Here is an 18,038-nt window from a genome sequence, read left to right on the forward strand (position 1 = left end):
CGTCCGAAATCTTCACCGCCGCCGCTCCTTGCTGTAGCCACCCTCTACCGCCAGGGAAGCCGACGCCGCCTCCCTTCTTCCTCAGCGATCTCCTTCTTCACGGATCGCCGCCGCCAACCTTGTTTCTAGGGCACAAGGTAAGCTGCTGATCTCAATCAAGATGAGTTCCTTGATTGATCCTTGTTGGGTGATCGTGGTTGTTGTTGTTGGATTGAGGTTGATCGGGGGATAGATTATGTTTCAATCTGCAACTTCGGTGGAGTTAGAGTTGTGTTCGATGGTTTGATCAAGTTGATTGGATCGATGTGGTAAGGATCGATTAGGGTTCTGTTGAAGAAGTTTAATCTGGTTGGGTAAGGATAAATCAGGTTTTATTGTTAATAGATTAATTAGTTATTAGATGGGTAATTAATAAACTAATTAAAGTTGTTGGTTGATTACAGTTGGTTAAGCTATACATGTAGATTGGTTCTAATTGGGTTAATTTGAGTTTGATTAGTTGGGTTAGTTTGGATTCGGTTAAGGTATTAATGGAGGAAAAATTTAGTTAACAAGGGAGAAACCAAATTAACCAGATTAATCGAAAATAATAAGTTGTGCTAAATTGGAATAGGTTAGGTTAAATCCGGCCAAGTGGAGTTAATTGGGATGATTAACTTATGTTAGGTTGGTTGGTTAATTTGATATGAATCTATTAGTTTAATTATTGTAATTAAGAATATTGTTTACCCTTTGTAGGACCTTGACTTATTTACGGTTTTGCATTGCTGCGGGGTTCTAGTTGTCTACGATCATCTAATCAGGTGGGTACTCCTGTGTTTGGTCAGCACAGGTCGTCTCTTCATAGTGCATGTTCATCTTATTGCTATTTTATCTCTTTTGTTGCCTTCCTGTTATTTGACGTAGTTATTTAGATGATACCTTTGCTATTCATGCCTGAAACTTGTTGCTTGACATTTGAATAATCTATATTGATTCCTGCTGATACCATGTTGATATATCTATTCTTGGTGGTTCCTATTGATACCTTGTTGACTCCTGTTGATACTTGTCGCTACCATGTTGATACCTAGTAATACCATGTTGACTCCTTTGACACCTGTTGCACATGCTGATTACTTGTAGTTATTACATGTTGGAACGATCCTCATGCATTCATATAGTTATAATTGTTGTTGTTGATGGATCTTACCTGCACCGTGTTGTGGTGCCACATAGGTAAGAGGTTGCACCACAGTGGGGTGCGACCAGGACTGGCTACATAGCCCTCCTGCCACACTGCCCCTCCCCACTTCTCTATAGTGGTCAGTTGTTGGAGCTGGCAGCAGGTCATGTCTTGCCCCAGTTCACTGAGCTCTGGGAGAGTGACTGGGACGACGAGTGCGGACAGTGACGGATATTTTGGTTGCGTTGGTTGATGCATATTACATGCATTTGTTGGTAGGACTATTACATAGTTTACTGTATTCATATGCATGTTGATTGTTGCATTTACTTGCTATGATTGTTGCATTTGTATGACATGACATACATGATCATGTAGATATACCTGTTGCCTTGTATTCTTCTTCTGTATTGTTCAGTTGATATCATTCTTGATCACCATGTTCATTGTTACCTGTTGATACCTCTTACCTGTTGTTTAGTGTTTGTTCTTCCATTTATCTTTTCATGCACTTATATTCTTTTGTACCCACTGAGCATCTAATGCTCACCACCCAGACCCTGAGATTTTTCTGTCTCCCCAGGTAGCAGATAGGTTTACTGGCGCTTGGAGGTTCAGTCGGCTGGTCCCATCTCACAGCAGGAGGTTTCCTTGTTGGTTTGTCGTTTATAGTATGGTTTTTGTACTGGGACATGGATTGTGTTTTGTGGACTTATTGTGGTCTTTTGGAGTTTTCTGGTTCGATGTTTTCGGAGATGGTATGTGAAACTGTCATGGTTAATGGTTTTAGTATTCCGTTTGCATTTTGTTAGTTGTTACGGCCGTGTAGGCCTTATGTTGCATTTATGATGTGTGTTGTGATTTATTTGGACGAGTAGTCCTTATTCCAGCCGCCTGTGGCTGTGTATGCATGTTTGTATTAGGGGAATTGTCATAGTTACTGGGAAGATGCTGCCGAAATTTTTCGGACGGCCTTCTCGGGGCGTGACATGTCCAGTAAGTTCATCCATGATTAGTGTAAAAAGATAAGGACTTAGAGCTGACCCTTGATGTAACCTTATCTTTATTAGAAATGCTTCAGTTAATCCGCCTGAAGTCTTCACTCTAGTCGTTACTTCCTCATACATATCCTTAATTAGGTCAATATATACTACGCTAACACCCCTCTTTCGAATTCTCCATATAATTTCCCTTGAGACTCTATCATAAGCTTTTTCTAAATCAACAAATATCATATGTAGATCTTGCTTTTGCCCCCGATACTTTTCAATTAGTTGCCTGAGAAGATGTATAGCTTCTATTGTCGACCTACTAGGTATAAACCCAAATTGATTTTCGGTGACCATAGTCTCTTTCCTTAATCGTTTTTCTATTACTCTTTCCCAAAGTTTCATGGTATGACTCATTAATTTAATGCCCCTATAATTTGCACAATTTTGTACGTCCCCCTTATTCTTATATAAGGGAATTAGAGTACTTACTCTCCATTGATCTGACATTTTTTTTATTTTTAATATCATGTTAAATAATTTTGTAAGTCATTCAATACCTTGTTTCCCTAAGCACTTCCATACCTCTATCGGGATATCATCTGGTCCAACGGCTTTTCCATTTTTCATTCCGTTTAAAGCTTGTTCTACTTCTGAAATTTGAATTCTACGGTAAAAATTTAAATTTCTATACTCATTTGACCTGCTTAAATTACCTAAGTTAAGTTGATCACCTACACCTTCATTAAAAAGTTGATGAAAATACCTCTTCCACCGCTCTTTTATTTCTCCATCATTTACTAATACCCTATTGTATTCATCTTTAATACATCTTATTTGGCTAATATCTTTTGTCTTCCTCTCTCTCACTTTAGCTATTTTATAAATGTCTTTTTCTCCTTCTTTTGTATCCAATTTTTGATATAACTGCTCAAAAGTTGTATTTTTAGCTTCATTCACTGCTTTTTTAGCCTCTTTCTTAGCTAATGTATATTTTTTTAAATTTTCTTCATTCTTACAAATATATAATTTATTATAGGCTATTCGTTTTTCCTTCACTTTTTCCTGTACTTTCTCATTCCACCACCAAGATTCTTTACTTGGTGGTACATGCCCCTTTGACTCGCCGAGTATACTCTTGGCTATTATTTTCAACTTTGATACCATTTTATCCCATGTCGTAGTAGGGTCACCGTATACTTCACCTAATACTTGTCCTTCTACCTTCTCCTTAAATATGTTTTGTTTCTCATCCTTCAACTTCCACCACTTAATTCTAGGAGTAGTGGATATTTTCTTTTTATGGATATTATGCTTAAGACGTATATCCAATACTACTAACCTATGTTGGGTAGTTAAACTTTCTCCAGGAATGACCTTACAATCTTTACAAATCTTTCTATCCCTCTTCCTAACCATAAGAAAGTCAATTTGCGATTTATTATTCCCGCTTTTAAATGTGATCAAGTGTTCTTCTCTTTTCTTAAAAAACGTATTAGCTAGTATAAGATCATATGCTATCGCAAAATCCAGTATAGTTTTACCTTCCTCATTTCTTGTTCCAAACCCATAATCCCCATGCACCCTCTCATATTCCTCATTTTTCACTCCAACATGTCCATTTAGATCACCTCCTATTAAAACCATTTCATTTGATGGAATATTTTGTAATACTTCATCTAGGTCATCCCAAAACCTTGATTTGGTATTTTCATCTAATCCTGCTTGAGGTGCATATACACTAATTACATTTATAGTGTCTTTCTCCACTACTATTTTGAGAGCTATAATTCTATCCCCCTTTCTATTTACTCCTACAACTTCATCCTTTAACGAACTATCTACAATAACACCAACTCCATTTCTTGTTTTACTCTTCCCTGTGTACCATAACTTATAACCCGAGTTCTCTATTAACTTTGCCTTTTCGCCTACCCATTTTGTCTCTTGTACACACAAAATACTAATTCTTCTCCTAATCATCGTATCTACTACCTCCATTGTTTTACCAGTAAGGGTTCCTATATTCCATGTTCCAAATCTTAGACTATTAATTTTCCTATAATTTTTATTCTTACCCAACCTATGGTGTGAGAACTTTTGCTCATTTAACACTACACCCAAGTTCTCATGGAGATGTAGCGGTCCTTGCCGAGACGTTACAGTCGGACCCTGCAACGCGTTCCTTCCGGGGAACATCCTAGCATTAGCACAATAGTTTAATGGATCCATTCATGAGTGTTTGCCTTAGTTTAACGCTGGCTGGCAACCTAACGCAACCCTCCTCCTTTATCCGGGCTTGGGACCGACAATGATAAGGTAAACTTATCACAGGCGGAGTTGACTAATCAATAAAACTAAATTAGAATATTTTAATTTTTTTCAATTATTAAATTGAAAAACTGCACTGGGCTCCAGTTGCAGCCACCCACTGGCTACGCCAGTACTCATAATCACATTCATCTGCTATATAACTCGCCTTCTTTTGGACTGACGCAGTTTATGTTTTTAACTATCACTCATAATACTTCTAATATATCACATAGTGCTCCTTCCTTTGGGCCGACATACTATTTGAATGACTTAAAAAACAGACTAAATTTGTAAGCTTCCTTAAACATACTCGACATAAATACCTTGGGCCAACCATTTTTAGCCTCCCCAATAGTTCTTGATTTGGCAATAGTATTAGCTCAACTAAATAGCAAACATGAAGAAGAATCTAGAAAAAAATTATGAAAACGCAGCTAATCAGTTATCAATTGATTGGTGTCAGCCACCAATCGATTGATACACTATTTAATCGATTATCAATAGTTAGCAATCGATTGATACTCTTTATGTGCCCTTTCTAGGACATGACAATCGATTGCCCGCCATCGGTAATCGATTGCTCACCATTGGCAATCAATTTCTACACAATAGTCGAGTTCCTTGATCAATTCAGAAGGCTATTGTTTGCGAGTTTATCTACCCCAATCGATTGGCATCTCACAGCAATTGATTGGTGAACACCAATCGAACCCACTGATCAATTCAAAAATCTTCTGTAGACAACCCAACGAACCACAATCGATTTCGTAACCTTCTATATCCGACCATAGGTTCAACAATCGAGTGGCTCCAAGTTATGAATAATCGATTGGTATCAACCAATTGATCTGCAAATCAATTTGGAACCCTACTTGCAAATCAATTTGGAACCCTACTGTGTCCATATTTAGGTTCAACAATCGATTAGTCCTTATAACAATCGATTGGTGACAACAGCCAAATTATCCAATTGATTTCAGACTATTCTGTGTGCAATTCTGGGCTTAATAATCGATTGTTCCTCATAGCAATTTATTGGTGTGAACCAATCGATCGACCCAATCAATTCCAAAGCTCTCTATATGCGATTTTGGGCATCCCAGTCGATTGGTCCTTAGGGCAATCGATTGATGTCCCTTAGTCGAACTGCCCAATCGACTTGGGAACTTTCTGTGTCCAAATTCACGTTCACCAAACGATTGGTGTGTACCAATCAATTGGCAACTGAAAATCTATATTTTTAACATGATTTTTAGCTCAAAAAGCTCTAAAATTGTTCCGTCAATCGTGTTCTTCACGGATAATGCGAAAACTCAATTTATAGGTTAAATTCTAACCTATCCATACTACATTCGATGGATATGCATTAATTTCGCTCATCCAAATGGAATCGAATGCGAAATCGATGTATATGTACCAAATCATCGAAAATAATATAGGAATAGGCAACAACCAAAATCCTTCTCACTGGGGAAGAGAGGAGGAAGAAGAAATAGCCAAAGTCAAGATGCTTAGATGAAGTTTAACCTTTCTCCTTTTATACCTTGTCCCATCTTGTAGAGACCATCCAAATAAAGCTTATTACTTCATTAATATTAATTAACAAGGTTAATGGATCTACACATTTAATCCACACCCATTTAGCTTAAACCCCTTTTATGCAACAAGCATTAGATCACTTAATTGAGATTTAATTTCTTAATGATAATTAGTTGTATGTGTTAATCAAGTGTAAGTCCACTTTATGGAGATTTAAGTTCATCCATATGGACTTAATCCTTCATTATTATATTAAAATACTCTTTATTAATTTATAAAAAAATAAATTTTATCAAAATCACTTCAACTTAATTAAAATTATTTCAAAACTATTATATTGTTGTAGTTATGATTATAGTTGTTTTAACATTTTGAAATGAATCTCATCATGATCTTTAAACAAATTTGAATAATTTTAATTGAGTTAGTAGAAAGTATTTTAATAAAAGAATATTTAATGTATAATAATTTTAATTAAGTAGGAGCAATTTTGTTCTATGTTATAGTAAATACAATTATAGTTGCTATAACAATATTGAAATAAAGATATTTTTAAGATGAAAAATATATAAGATATTGCTTTAATTTTTATTTTTAAAAAAAAACTATTTTGATGAAGAATTAGGGTGATAATTCTGAATAAATTTTGTTGGATGAACAAGAACATAGAATACCTAACTTATGAATCAGGTCATAAAACAATACAACTAACATGACATGACATGATCCATTGAAGCTTATGAGAATTCTCCATGGATTTAGAGTGGTCTTTGACACGTGTACTTTCTCAGTGCTTTCACTTATGAAAAGTAAACGTTTGCTTTTCAACTCCACTACACAATCTCATAACTATTTATGTGGTTTGTTTTCTATCAAAAGAATTTACTTGTGTTAATCGTGTCTAAATCTTTAGATTTTCAAAGATAATTTTTCTATTACGCCAAGGCTCCCTTTCTGTTAGATTCTCGTATATCATTGATGGAAATACAATTTGACTTTAGATATGGCAAAAAGTTAGTCGACTCAAATACAACGAGAGTCACACAAAGGTGGCATGGTATGGTGTCGTGTGGTGTCGAAAACATAACAAACATGATCTTATCCTAATCACATATGTGACCATATTACCACACCTCATTATTGTCTCAACCCACCACCACGCCACCATCAAAATGGTGATTGGGTCACTTTCTCCAAATACATGCTTCACTCCCACTACAAATTCACACCTTAAAAGGAGGAGGATCCTACTGCCATTCTCCCCAACACAAATCAACTTTCTTTATTTTCATCTTGTTCGGTTCGATTCGGTTCGGTTTCATGGCAGCGAATAAGTATAGATGGGCTATTCTAGTCCTGAAGCTGTCGATGGCCATGCTACTTGCGGCGTGGGCCTGCATCTGGACGGTGAGGCTCACGCAGTCATGGAAGCGATCTTGGCACCAGGCTGAAGACAGGGCTAGCACCACCATGCTTGGCGATTCCGGTACATTAATTCCCAGCTGTGCTTATGCTTATCCTTCTATGACATCTGTCTGATCCTTGTGGTGCAGGTCTTACTGTGCTGGTGTATTGCTTCCCAGTTTTGGCAGTCGCCACTTTGGCTTATGTCTGCTTGCACCTCACTTCCAAAACTGAGGAAAGTAGGTAATGAATGATACTTCACGCATGAAGAAGAGATGGCCGGAATTTAGCACTTGGATAGTCGGAATTCATGGCTTGTTGTTGCAGGAAGAGATCGTCGGCACTGACGACCAATTTGACAAACCCGATCGCGGTGATGAGCGGCACGATCGGGATAGTTTCGGCTGCAGAACTCCTGATCGCAACCCTGTTCATCATATTTCTGGCATGGACGTACTACTGCAATGTTTCCAGTTCTTTCAAGACGATGACGCCCTACAAGTCCCTCAAACTCAACAAGTATCATTTATACATACAAAAAGTTACATCGATCGGTGACTAATCTGTTTCTGGTTGATTTTCCTTCAGATGGCAGCTGAAGATGATGTATTTGGGTGTTCGAATCGGTTCGATGAGCGAAGCATGTTTGGTGCTCTTGTTCTTGCCAATTCTGAGAGGGATGGCAGTGTTCAAGGTGTTTGGAGTTCAGTTTGAAGCTTCAGTGAGGTATCATGTTTGGATAGGCAATTTGATAATGCTCTTGTCACTCCTACATGGCACCATTGTGATGTTCATATGGAGTGTTAAGAAAAGCTTGTTCAAGGAGGTGAGTAGACCATAAACAAACAACAAGTTCATACTGCTCTTGTGCTAAGTTGATCCTAATTGTGCTTGTGATCGAAGAACAGATCGTAAAATGGCAATCGGTAGGGCGGGTTAATATCGCCGGTGCGGTGGCCTTGGCCACCGGCCTAATCATCTGGATAACATCACTTCCACAAATAAGAAGGAAGCAGTTTCAGCTATTCTACTTGACTCACCATCTCTACATAGTCTTCATCCTCTTTTTCTTGATTCACGCCGGAGATAAGCATTTCTATTTGGTGTTCGCCGGCGTTCTTCTCTTCGCGGTCGATAAGCTGCTGAGAATAGTGCAATCAAGAAGAACAACAGCACCAATTTCTGCAAGCATTTTGCCCTGCAGAGCACTGAAACTTACTCTCCTGAAACATCCTTGTAAGCCATATTGTTGTTGATTCACCACCAATATAGAAACGAGTATTCGATCTTGCTTTTACCGTGCAGGTATGAGCTACACTCCGACGAGCATCATCTTTGTTAAAGTTCCGATCGTATCGAAGTTTCAGTGGCACCCTTTTACCATAACTTCAAGCTCCAACATGGACAATTCTGAGCTTTCAATCTTGATCAAGAGCCATGGTCAGTGGACTACCGGCCTCTACAACTTGCTGAATTCAGTGATCGATACAGGCTCCGGCGACCATCTTAAGGACATTCAGATAGCAGTCGAAGGTCCTTACGGTCCAGCAACCGTCGAATACCGAAGGTACTTGAAGTTGCTCAGCAATTTAAACTTAAGCTTTTGAGCTATGTTGGAGCTTGATCGAACAATATACACTGAAATTAACCAGGTACAAGAGCGTAGTGTTAGTCGCCGGAGGTTCAGGGATATCTCCTTTTCTGAGCATTCTGCAAGATATTGCTTCGAGAAACGCCGACGTGAACAAGAATCCGATCAAGGTGCAATTGATCTATGCCGTGAAGAAGGTCGAAGACCTCAGCATGCTCGCTGTGATCTCCCCCTTGCTGCTCGAAAACCTGAAGATGAAACTGTTTGTGACCCAAGAAAACAGTCCTCCAGCCACTGCAGAGAAGGTTCTGCAAGACTTGTCTCTTCAGATCAAGACGATTGCATCCAACAAAGCCTCCTCTAAAGGTGCTCTCTCAATGCCTGAAGGACTGCTGTGGAAGGCACTGATCACGGCAGTCTCCTTCGCCGTCTTTCTCGCTTCTCTTATCATCTTGAGCCATGTTTTCCTACACCAAGAAAGCAACTCCTCGTCGAAGAAGAAGAAGAAGAATCCGTCGTGGATCGGGGATCTATTCCTTCTCTGCTCGCTTACTATCGCCGCGAGCTGCTGCACAGTGGCTACCATGATCTCGAGATGGAAGAAGACGGTGAGTGAAGGCCAACAGCTACTTCACAGGCAAAGTGTGTGCCATGAAGATACATCTGCCAAAGTGCAAGGCACAGAGAGGCATGAAATAGAGTTTGGCATTAAGCCAAATTTAGTAGGTAATTGATGCTTTCTCTTTGCATGATTCCATATGGAATTTGTGTTTCTGTAGTTCTTAATTTTGTTTGTTTGCAGAGATGCTCGATGAGATTGAATTTGGCACAGAAGAGGAAGAAGTAGGCATCTTTGTGTGTGGTCCTGCTTCCATGAATGAGTCAGTGGCTTCATTTTCTACAGCAAACAGACAATGCAGGAAGGATCAGAGAAAACAGAAATGTAACTTCAATGTTCACTTTATCAACTTTTCGCTGTGAATTAAGCTTTAGCAGAAGATGAAAACGATCGGAATGGTCCAGAAATAAGGCCTTTAAATCGCAATTGTCGATATAGTTAATAGGTAGTTTATGGCTACCAAACTGATATCCTCAACTAAGGAAGCATCTTGTGAGTTGCTTGTTATAAGAAACCAATGAATAAGAATTGCATGTGGTTATAAAGTTTTAGAATGAAATGCATGAATGTTCTACAATGGAAATGGTTTCGGTTAGGGTTAGGATTTAACAAGCACATAGGCCTTCCGTCGAAGATATTCAAGTAGATCAAGGTTGATTAACAATCCATTATTTAGATAAGCAACTTAGTTCGGTCACACTATGAAAACTAATTTGGTATGTTACCTAATATTTATGGAGCCTCATGCAATCAAATGCAATTGGTTGTTAGACTTTAACTTATTACTCGTCTCATAAGAGGATCAGCTCATACAGTTGTTATTTAGTCTCTCATTGCATACATAAAGCGTGATCTTAAATAGGGTTGGAAACAAGCTAAATCGAATCAAATTTTATAATATTCAAGTTTGTTTGATAAGATAATGCAGTCGAATTTAAAATAAATTAAATTATTGAAATGAATTTTCAAATTTAGTTTGATTTCTTTTTTATGAGATTGACTTGAGCTCTTAATTCAAACTAATCACAATCTTTGTTCGTTAGTGTATTAAAAGGTGAAATTCACAACTCCAACAGTCTCATATGTTTAGTTTTATGATCATTTATAAGGAGGTAAATCGAAAAAATATAATTAGCTACTTTGAAGAGGATATTTTTTTTTTTTGACTTCATTGAAATTCGACCTCTTACCTATTATAGTAATATATCTTTCATTAATCAACTCAACTCTGTCCCAAAGATAACAATTTTTATTCATAAATATTAACAAGTTAAATATATATGTTTAAATTTAATTTAATTTAATAAATTATTTAAATTTATGCATCATACATACATGTATTAAATAAACATAAATAAATTTTTACCAAATCGAATATTAAAATTGTTCATAAATATTTAATTCATTTAAATAATTAGTTTAAATAAATAAATATTATAAATTATAAATTATAAATTATAAATTTAATTGAATATTTAATTAACTGAAGAGAAAGAGTAAAGACAACCACAATCACAAAGAGTCTATCTAATTAAGAGCATCCACCCTGCTCATTTGTTATAACTATAGCCGTCAATTTGAGTTAGGTTTGCTGGGTTGGCCTGCCCTACCAAGTAATTTAGGTAGATTGGGTTAAAATTTTATCAATCTATTTTAAGATGGGTTGGCCCGCCTAGACCCACGACCCGCGTGGGTTAGCCCGCGGTGGGCTTGGGTTGACCCCCGGGTTGAGAAAGTTTATTTATTTATTTTAAATTTTAAAATTAAAATAGAAAACTCAATGAATTCATGAATTTGATCCATTCAAATTCAAGTTTAAAAATTATAATTCAAACTTACAAATTTCAACTTAATCAATTTAAATTATAATTTAAACTTAAAATTTTTAATATTTTTTTATTTTTTAACAAGTCCGCGGGTTGACCGCCTAACTCGCGACCTGCCTTAAATTGAGTTGGATTAGAGATTTCTTAATCTGCTAAGTTGGTGGAATGACCCGCCCCGCCTCGTCATATGATGGGTCCGTCATGGGTTGGCCTGTCCCGCCATGGGTTGGTCTGTCCCGCCATGGGTTGGTCCGTTTGACAGCTCTAGTTATAACACCTAAAGTTAATAATTAAAAAATAAAAAAATAAAAAAAAATACATATGAGATGGGTCAGGCCTGCCCATCAGGGGCTGGCCCACCACTGCCACATGAACACGTTCACAACATTGAACGCGTTCATATGGAGGGGTGTTATAACACCCCTCCACATTGCTTATTAACCGTCAAAGGGTGTTATTAACATCCCATTAACCTGATGCTCTAATGCATGTAGCCTGAGAAATATTAATTATCACGGTCAACTAATTAAATAGTTAAGTATCAATAATGTTGATTAATTATGAAATTAATTGAGATCATGTTCTTTTGTATTAGAGAATCTCTCAATTTACAAATAGCCTGAATTACTAAATTACCCTTTAAATGGAAGACGAGATCGCCGAGAAGCTGACGGGCGCAGACGTGCGTGAGGTCCTCTCGAGGCGGAGCTCGAAACAGAGGCGCCGGAGAGCCATGGCGGCGTGGACGAGGACGCAGCCCTTGGCGAAGAAGACCTGGAAGAGTGGAAGTTGTGATGAAGGCGACGATGAAGACGAGAAAACCGAGGGCGAAGAGGAGGGAACGAAGAGGGAATCGGCAAAGGAATCGGAGGTACGGATCAGCAGCTGATCGTGCGGCGTCGACCCCTGGAGCTTACGCACCGTCTCCTGTCCGTGCCCGATGCCGAGCACATCGATCTCGTTCGGGCAGAACATCATCAGCGTGCCGCACGTCGCCGCCATCAACGACTTCAGGAAGCAGATCGGAGCGAAGATGCCAAGGGCAGCTATTCTTTGATTGCGGAGATGGAGAGTGTGGAAGGAGGAACGGGGATCGAGGAAGAAGAAGAGATTGCGGAGGTTGATGATTCGGGCAATGGAGATGATTTGGGGTTTAAGAGTCGCGCTCCTTGAGGCGATTATAAAGGAACAAAAAGTATCTTGCAGAAAATTAGGGCACCTTATCCCCTTTCCTCACCAGACCTTCTTTCTCTTCCTCTTGTCTCTCTGTTTCCCGGCGCGACGCCCCTTTCTCTCTCCCTTCTTTTCCCGCTCCTCCCTTCGCCTCCCTCCTGCGACACCTGCTTGTCGCCGCCTCCGCACGGGATCAAGCTTGAGCGGCCGCCGCCGCCGCCCCCCCCCCCCCCCCCCCCCCCCCCCCCCCCCCCCCCCCCCCCTTCCTTTTTTTCCCCCTCCGCGCGCTCTAGCCTTCGCTGCACAAGTCGCCGAGCCCCGTGCGCTCCACTTTTTTTTCATTGTTAATACCATTCTTTATTTTTCTTTTCTTTTTTTCCAGTTTATATAAGTAATAAATCTCATTTTCATGAGCATAAAGTTCATTGTGAATACCATTTCATGCATGGTTTAGTTTAAGGAATAAGTGTATCCCCCATAGTAATTCTTTACATCATTTTAGAGGCCTTTGAAAGTGAGTTAAATTTGATAGTTTAATCTTGAGAATTTGAGTTCTAGGATGAAAATTTTTGGATACTTGAGTTTACCCTTAGTGATGGAGTCTAGAATGATGAAATTGAGATAATGTAATTTTTCTACCTAGTAAGATTTAACATATATTTGTGTGATGCACTTATGTGATTGTTACTCTAGAACTTGCTTGTGTTCTTTCAAGACTATATTTTCTATGATGGGTCCACATTTAGGAAGGTTGATAAATTTGTTCCATCACCCATACATATTCATGTTTCACTCATTTTTCTATATATCTTTTTCATCTCTTTTTCGGTTCATCTTTTATTCTCTTTTGGATGTGGGTATTTTTGAATGCAGTTAATGTTCCTTTGCCCGAGACGGTCAAAGAATTAAGTGCGGGGAGGTGTTCTTGATCATGGAAATTTTGGATGATACAAACAAATTTGGAACTAATTTTCATGGAATTAATTCTATAAGATATTAGATGTTTCATTTTTTGTGATTGAACCTATTATTTGGATTGAAATTGGAGTGTTTCAAATTTAGATGAATTGACATTAGATAAGATCAGTGAAGAATATGTAGGGTCTAAAGGATGTCCACATCTCCACAATGACATGATATTGTCCACTTTGGGCCTAAGCCCTCATGATTTTGTTCTTGGGCTCTCCCCAAAAGGCCTCATGTCAATGGAGATATCTTCCATCCTTTTAAACTCATGATCTTTTCCATGTGTTTTAGATGTGGGACTATGTTTGCACCTTTACAACCCAACAATCCCCCCTCAAACAAAGGACCACAGGCCCCCCCTCAAACGGAAAGCCTCCGTTTGATGTCCGAATCCTCGACCCACCAGGACTTCCTGCCCCTCGGTCCATCCGACCTACTAGGACTTCCTGCCCAGCCGCAACCAGGACTTCATGCCCCTCGGTCCACCCGACCTACTAGGACTTCCTGCCCAGCCGCAACCAGGACTTCATGCCCCTCGGTCCACCCGACCTACTAGGACTTCCTGCCCGGTGTTTGGTCCTCTTGATTCAAACATGGGAGCCCCCATTTCCTTTGTTTTTAAGGTTCAACTCACATGGTTAGATCCGGATCATGGCTCATCCGGCGGTTAGTCCGGTGAAGAGCGGCCTCGCTCTGATACCAATTGTAGGGTCTAAAGGATGTCCACATCTCCACAATGACATGATATTGTCCACTTTGGGCCTAAGCCCTCATGGTTTTGTTCTTGGGCTCTCCCCAAAAGGCCTCATGTCAATGGAGATATCTTCCATCCTTTTAAACACATGATCTTTTCCATGTGTTTTAGATGTGGGACTATGTTTGCACCTTTACAACCCAACAGAATATTGTTTGATATTTTTTGATCAGTAAAAAAATAAAATGAGAAGAAGAGAAAAAAAAAGAGAAGTGTGTCAAATTTGGGATTATTTGTGCCAATGTTGGTTTGTAGCAATGTACTAATAAGTTTTCCATGTGAAGCAATGAAGATCTTCATTATTCTTTGATATTATGATAATTTTTTTAGGATACATGATGCTGTGAATTTTTCAAGAAGATTGAGATTGCAAGTGCCCAAATTGTGCAAATCAAGGTTTAAACATGAGTTATTTTAACCTCTGATTGTTTTCTTTGTTCTTGAAATGCTGAATTGAGATGGAATGATACGATATCAGAATGAAATGAGTATTCTTTACAAATTAGTGGAGCTGAGGAGTTATAATGCTTTTATTTGCAAGAAGATTGAAGATGCTAAGACTAAATGGACAAGTTTTGCAATTGGATGAAGTTAAAGGGTGAAGTAATTCAATGGCCGGATTTGGCATAAAAAGGAGTCACAAAATGTTCAGAACTGATAGTGAAAAAGTTGAATTTTAAAGTGTAGAAATTGAGCTTGGGAACTAATTAGAAATTAAGTATTAGCATAATGTGCCAAAGCAAAGAAGTTGTGTGCCAATTTTTGATCTTTGAAGTTGTTTATGGGGTTGTTTCAATGGCAATTGAATGAGCTATGTTGCTAGAAATATGTTGAGTAAAGAATTCAGAAGAAAAGCTAAGTGGAAGCAACCCTATTGCTGAAAAAAAAAAGAAAAAAAAATTAGAATGGAGATGAGTTATTGAGTGCCAAAATTCTCTTTAGTATAAATCTTGTTCATGAAAAATTTTGAGATATTTAAACAATTTGTGGATTTGTTAAGATGTAATCCACTGAAGCTAATTTGTTGTGAATCTATAAAGTGTCTAAAAAATGCCAATGATGCAGAATAAAATCTGAAACAGGACTGGAAATCAAAGGCAAAAACAGAGAGGTAAAAATTTGTGATGAAGCTGTGAAAAACTGAATTATTTTATTTGGATTGTCTTCAACAAATCAATTGAAATTCATGTGAAGAAGTAGGATTGAGATGTGAGAAACTATGGATATAGATCAGAATTGAAATGATCAGATTAGAAAAAAAAGATAAATAGAATGAAAAATTAGGAAAAGAAAAATAGAATCTACCTTTATTTTCCCAGTCGAGACTTAAATTTTTGATGGGCTAATCAGAATTTGAATTGCAAAGCAAATTGCAGGTGGATGAACAATTGAAATGAGCTACAAGATGGAAAAAAGAATGGATAAAAACAGTAAGAAAAAGGAGAGAAAAAGTAAGATTTTAGATTGATTTTGAGTAATTTTAGAGTTTGAATGTGTCATTGATACATTAGAAATTCAGAATAATGAGAAGTAAATTGTCACTCTAGATGATTGGTTGCTATTTGTAAGTCTTTGCAAAGCCTAGATGTGAAGGAATTGGACTTGGTTTTAAAGAAAAAAACAAAAATGACACATTTGTGGTGAGTATTGAAGTTAAATGGAGAAAGGAAGTGAAGTGTGTATCAAGGAGATGACAAAGAATTTCATGAGTTTATATCAGATTTGATTCATGGATTTGAAGAGAACACCGAAACAAATAGAATACAAAAGAAAGCAATTAGAAATAGTGGAAAGGTTCATTGATAGCATTTAAAAGTGTCCATATATGTCTACCACTTTCATTAATTCTTCTTTGAATTTATTTTCTCTTTAAATTTTTTATTTCTAAATTCCTATCTCATTTGTCTCAGTTCATGATTTATTTACATATTCAATAAGCCTTAACAGGTGTGGATTCCAAATCAAGAATGGTGGTAGAGAGTAGAACACAAGCAAGCTTATGGTAGTGCATGAAACTTGAGTTGCTTGAGTGAGCTTCACTTTACTTTGATCATGTATTGAAAATTAGGATGAGAGCCACTGAAATTATTTACTGAAAGTAATCTTGTGAGACTTAGTGTGATACATTTATCTCAATTAATCATAAAGGATGAAACTTACTATGTAATTAACCAAGAATAAAAGTTTAGTTCATGGGCTTAGGCTTTTGAGACTTTACAATCTTAGGTAATTCTCTTTTAATTATTTCTAATTATAATGGATAATGATCTAAGGGGGGTACGACATTAGTTGAGTTTCTTAGTTTTACTTTGTTGACTTGAGCGAGACGCACAAGAGTAAATGTGGAAGAATTTGATGAATTTGGGTTTTATTGTATTTTATTAATTCATTTTGGATTTTTATGTGAATAATTAATTGCTTAATAGATATGATTTGATTGCATTTGTGGTATAATATATATTTGAATGATTGATTCTAATTTCTGTGATTTAATGGTTAATTTTGCATTAATTGAATTTGACCTTTTGTAGGACTCAATTTGAACCAAGATCGAGCCTAATTAAGATTGAGTCAAGCCAAGATTGATCAAATAAATTGACCCAGACTTCATGATCAAGACTCAAGTGTGATTTGAGTTGAACGCATGTGAATTTGAGTCGAATTGGAGCTGAACCAAGCTTAATTGGAGTTAAACCAGCTTGATTTGAGTTGAACTGGCTTGATTTGAGTTGAACCAACACCTAATCGGGATTGAACCTAGTTCAAATAGTGGCCGATTTTAAACACGCTTTAACGAGAAATGCACAGTACCAGCGTCGCGAGCACTATTCATTGTCTTCCTCGCGATTTCTTCTCACGTGGTCATCGTCGGATTTCTCTCTTCTAATTCAATCTCCGGATTCCAGAAGGCAACTACAACCTTGGATCGACATCAATTGCGTTCGGGATCGCTGGTGAGGGTTTCGCTAGAGCTTCAATTCCGCCGTGTGAATTTCAGCTGAGTTCTTCAAATCCAAATCGATCAGAGCAATCAAGGGCATTCAAAGGGGTTCTTTAAAGGTTCCTTAGGGTTCCGGAGCATCAAATTGCAAGAAATTTGAAGGATTTTTAGTTGGATAATTAGGATCTTGATTGGCTCTATTCGATGTATTTTTGAGGGTTTTTGAGCTGCGTCAATTGGATTTGATCCAGATAAAATCGAGTTGAGATTGAGAGCTTTATCTTTGGGATTTATGATGATCTTATCAGATCTTGTATGACGGTAAAATGGTGATTGATTTGGAAGGGAAGATCTGAGTGTTTTCAGTTTTTGTTTCTGTTTGTTTGCTTTTCTAAATTTCTATTTGATCAAATATGTTTCAACATTTCTTGAATTCGGTTAATCTGGTGATTGCATAGCTATTGTTGTTGTCTTTAAAAGTTTTTCTTAGCTACAATTCTTCAGCATTTTGTATCTGAATTCATACACTGAAACTCTGATTTGGGCACTATTAAGTATCAGAATTTGCCCGTGTATCAGTTTGTTAGGTTTCATTGGTTTGAATATGGATCTTACTGCTAGTCAAGTGAAATTTGATAGTTGAATTGCATAATTGTCTTGCTAGTTAGGTTTGTTACTTTGAAACTCAATTTGTTACCTTAGCCTAATTTTTACTTTACTTTCATGTCTCAATTTCTTACCATTACTTTGTTGCTGTT

The 18,038-nt window shown here is 37.6% G+C and overlaps 2 protein-coding genes across 2 annotated transcripts; one reads left to right on the top strand and one right to left on the bottom strand.

Moving 5' to 3' along the window:
- The first annotated feature begins 7,307 nt into the window (after positions 1-7,307).
- LOC141840135 (ferric reduction oxidase 8, mitochondrial) lies at positions 7,308-10,152 on the top strand. The gene is made up of 8 exons (XM_074728037.1): positions 7,308-7,492; positions 7,560-7,653; positions 7,738-7,929; positions 7,999-8,236; positions 8,319-8,646; positions 8,716-8,977; positions 9,063-9,727; positions 9,804-10,152. Exons 1-8 carry the CDS (start codon positions 7,327-7,329, stop codon positions 9,980-9,982), a joined length of 2,124 nt encoding a protein of 707 aa, XP_074584138.1. The 5' UTR covers positions 7,308-7,326; the 3' UTR covers positions 9,983-10,152.
- A 1,933-nt stretch (positions 10,153-12,085) lies between these two features.
- Positions 12,086-12,448, bottom strand: LOC141837399 (uncharacterized). Its single transcript, XM_074724810.1, has one exon. The coding sequence runs from the start codon at positions 12,446-12,448 to the stop codon at positions 12,086-12,088; it is 363 nt and encodes a 120-aa protein (XP_074580911.1).
- Between the last annotated feature and the right edge of the window lie 5,590 nt (positions 12,449-18,038).

The sequence above is a fragment of the Curcuma longa genome, chromosome 11 (genome assembly GCF_044706935.1).
Source record: "Curcuma longa cultivar G26 ecotype Majalengka, Jawa Barat chromosome 11, ITB_CL_G26_1.1, whole genome shotgun sequence".
In the NCBI taxonomy this organism is placed as follows: Eukaryota; Viridiplantae; Streptophyta; class Magnoliopsida; order Zingiberales; family Zingiberaceae; genus Curcuma; species Curcuma longa.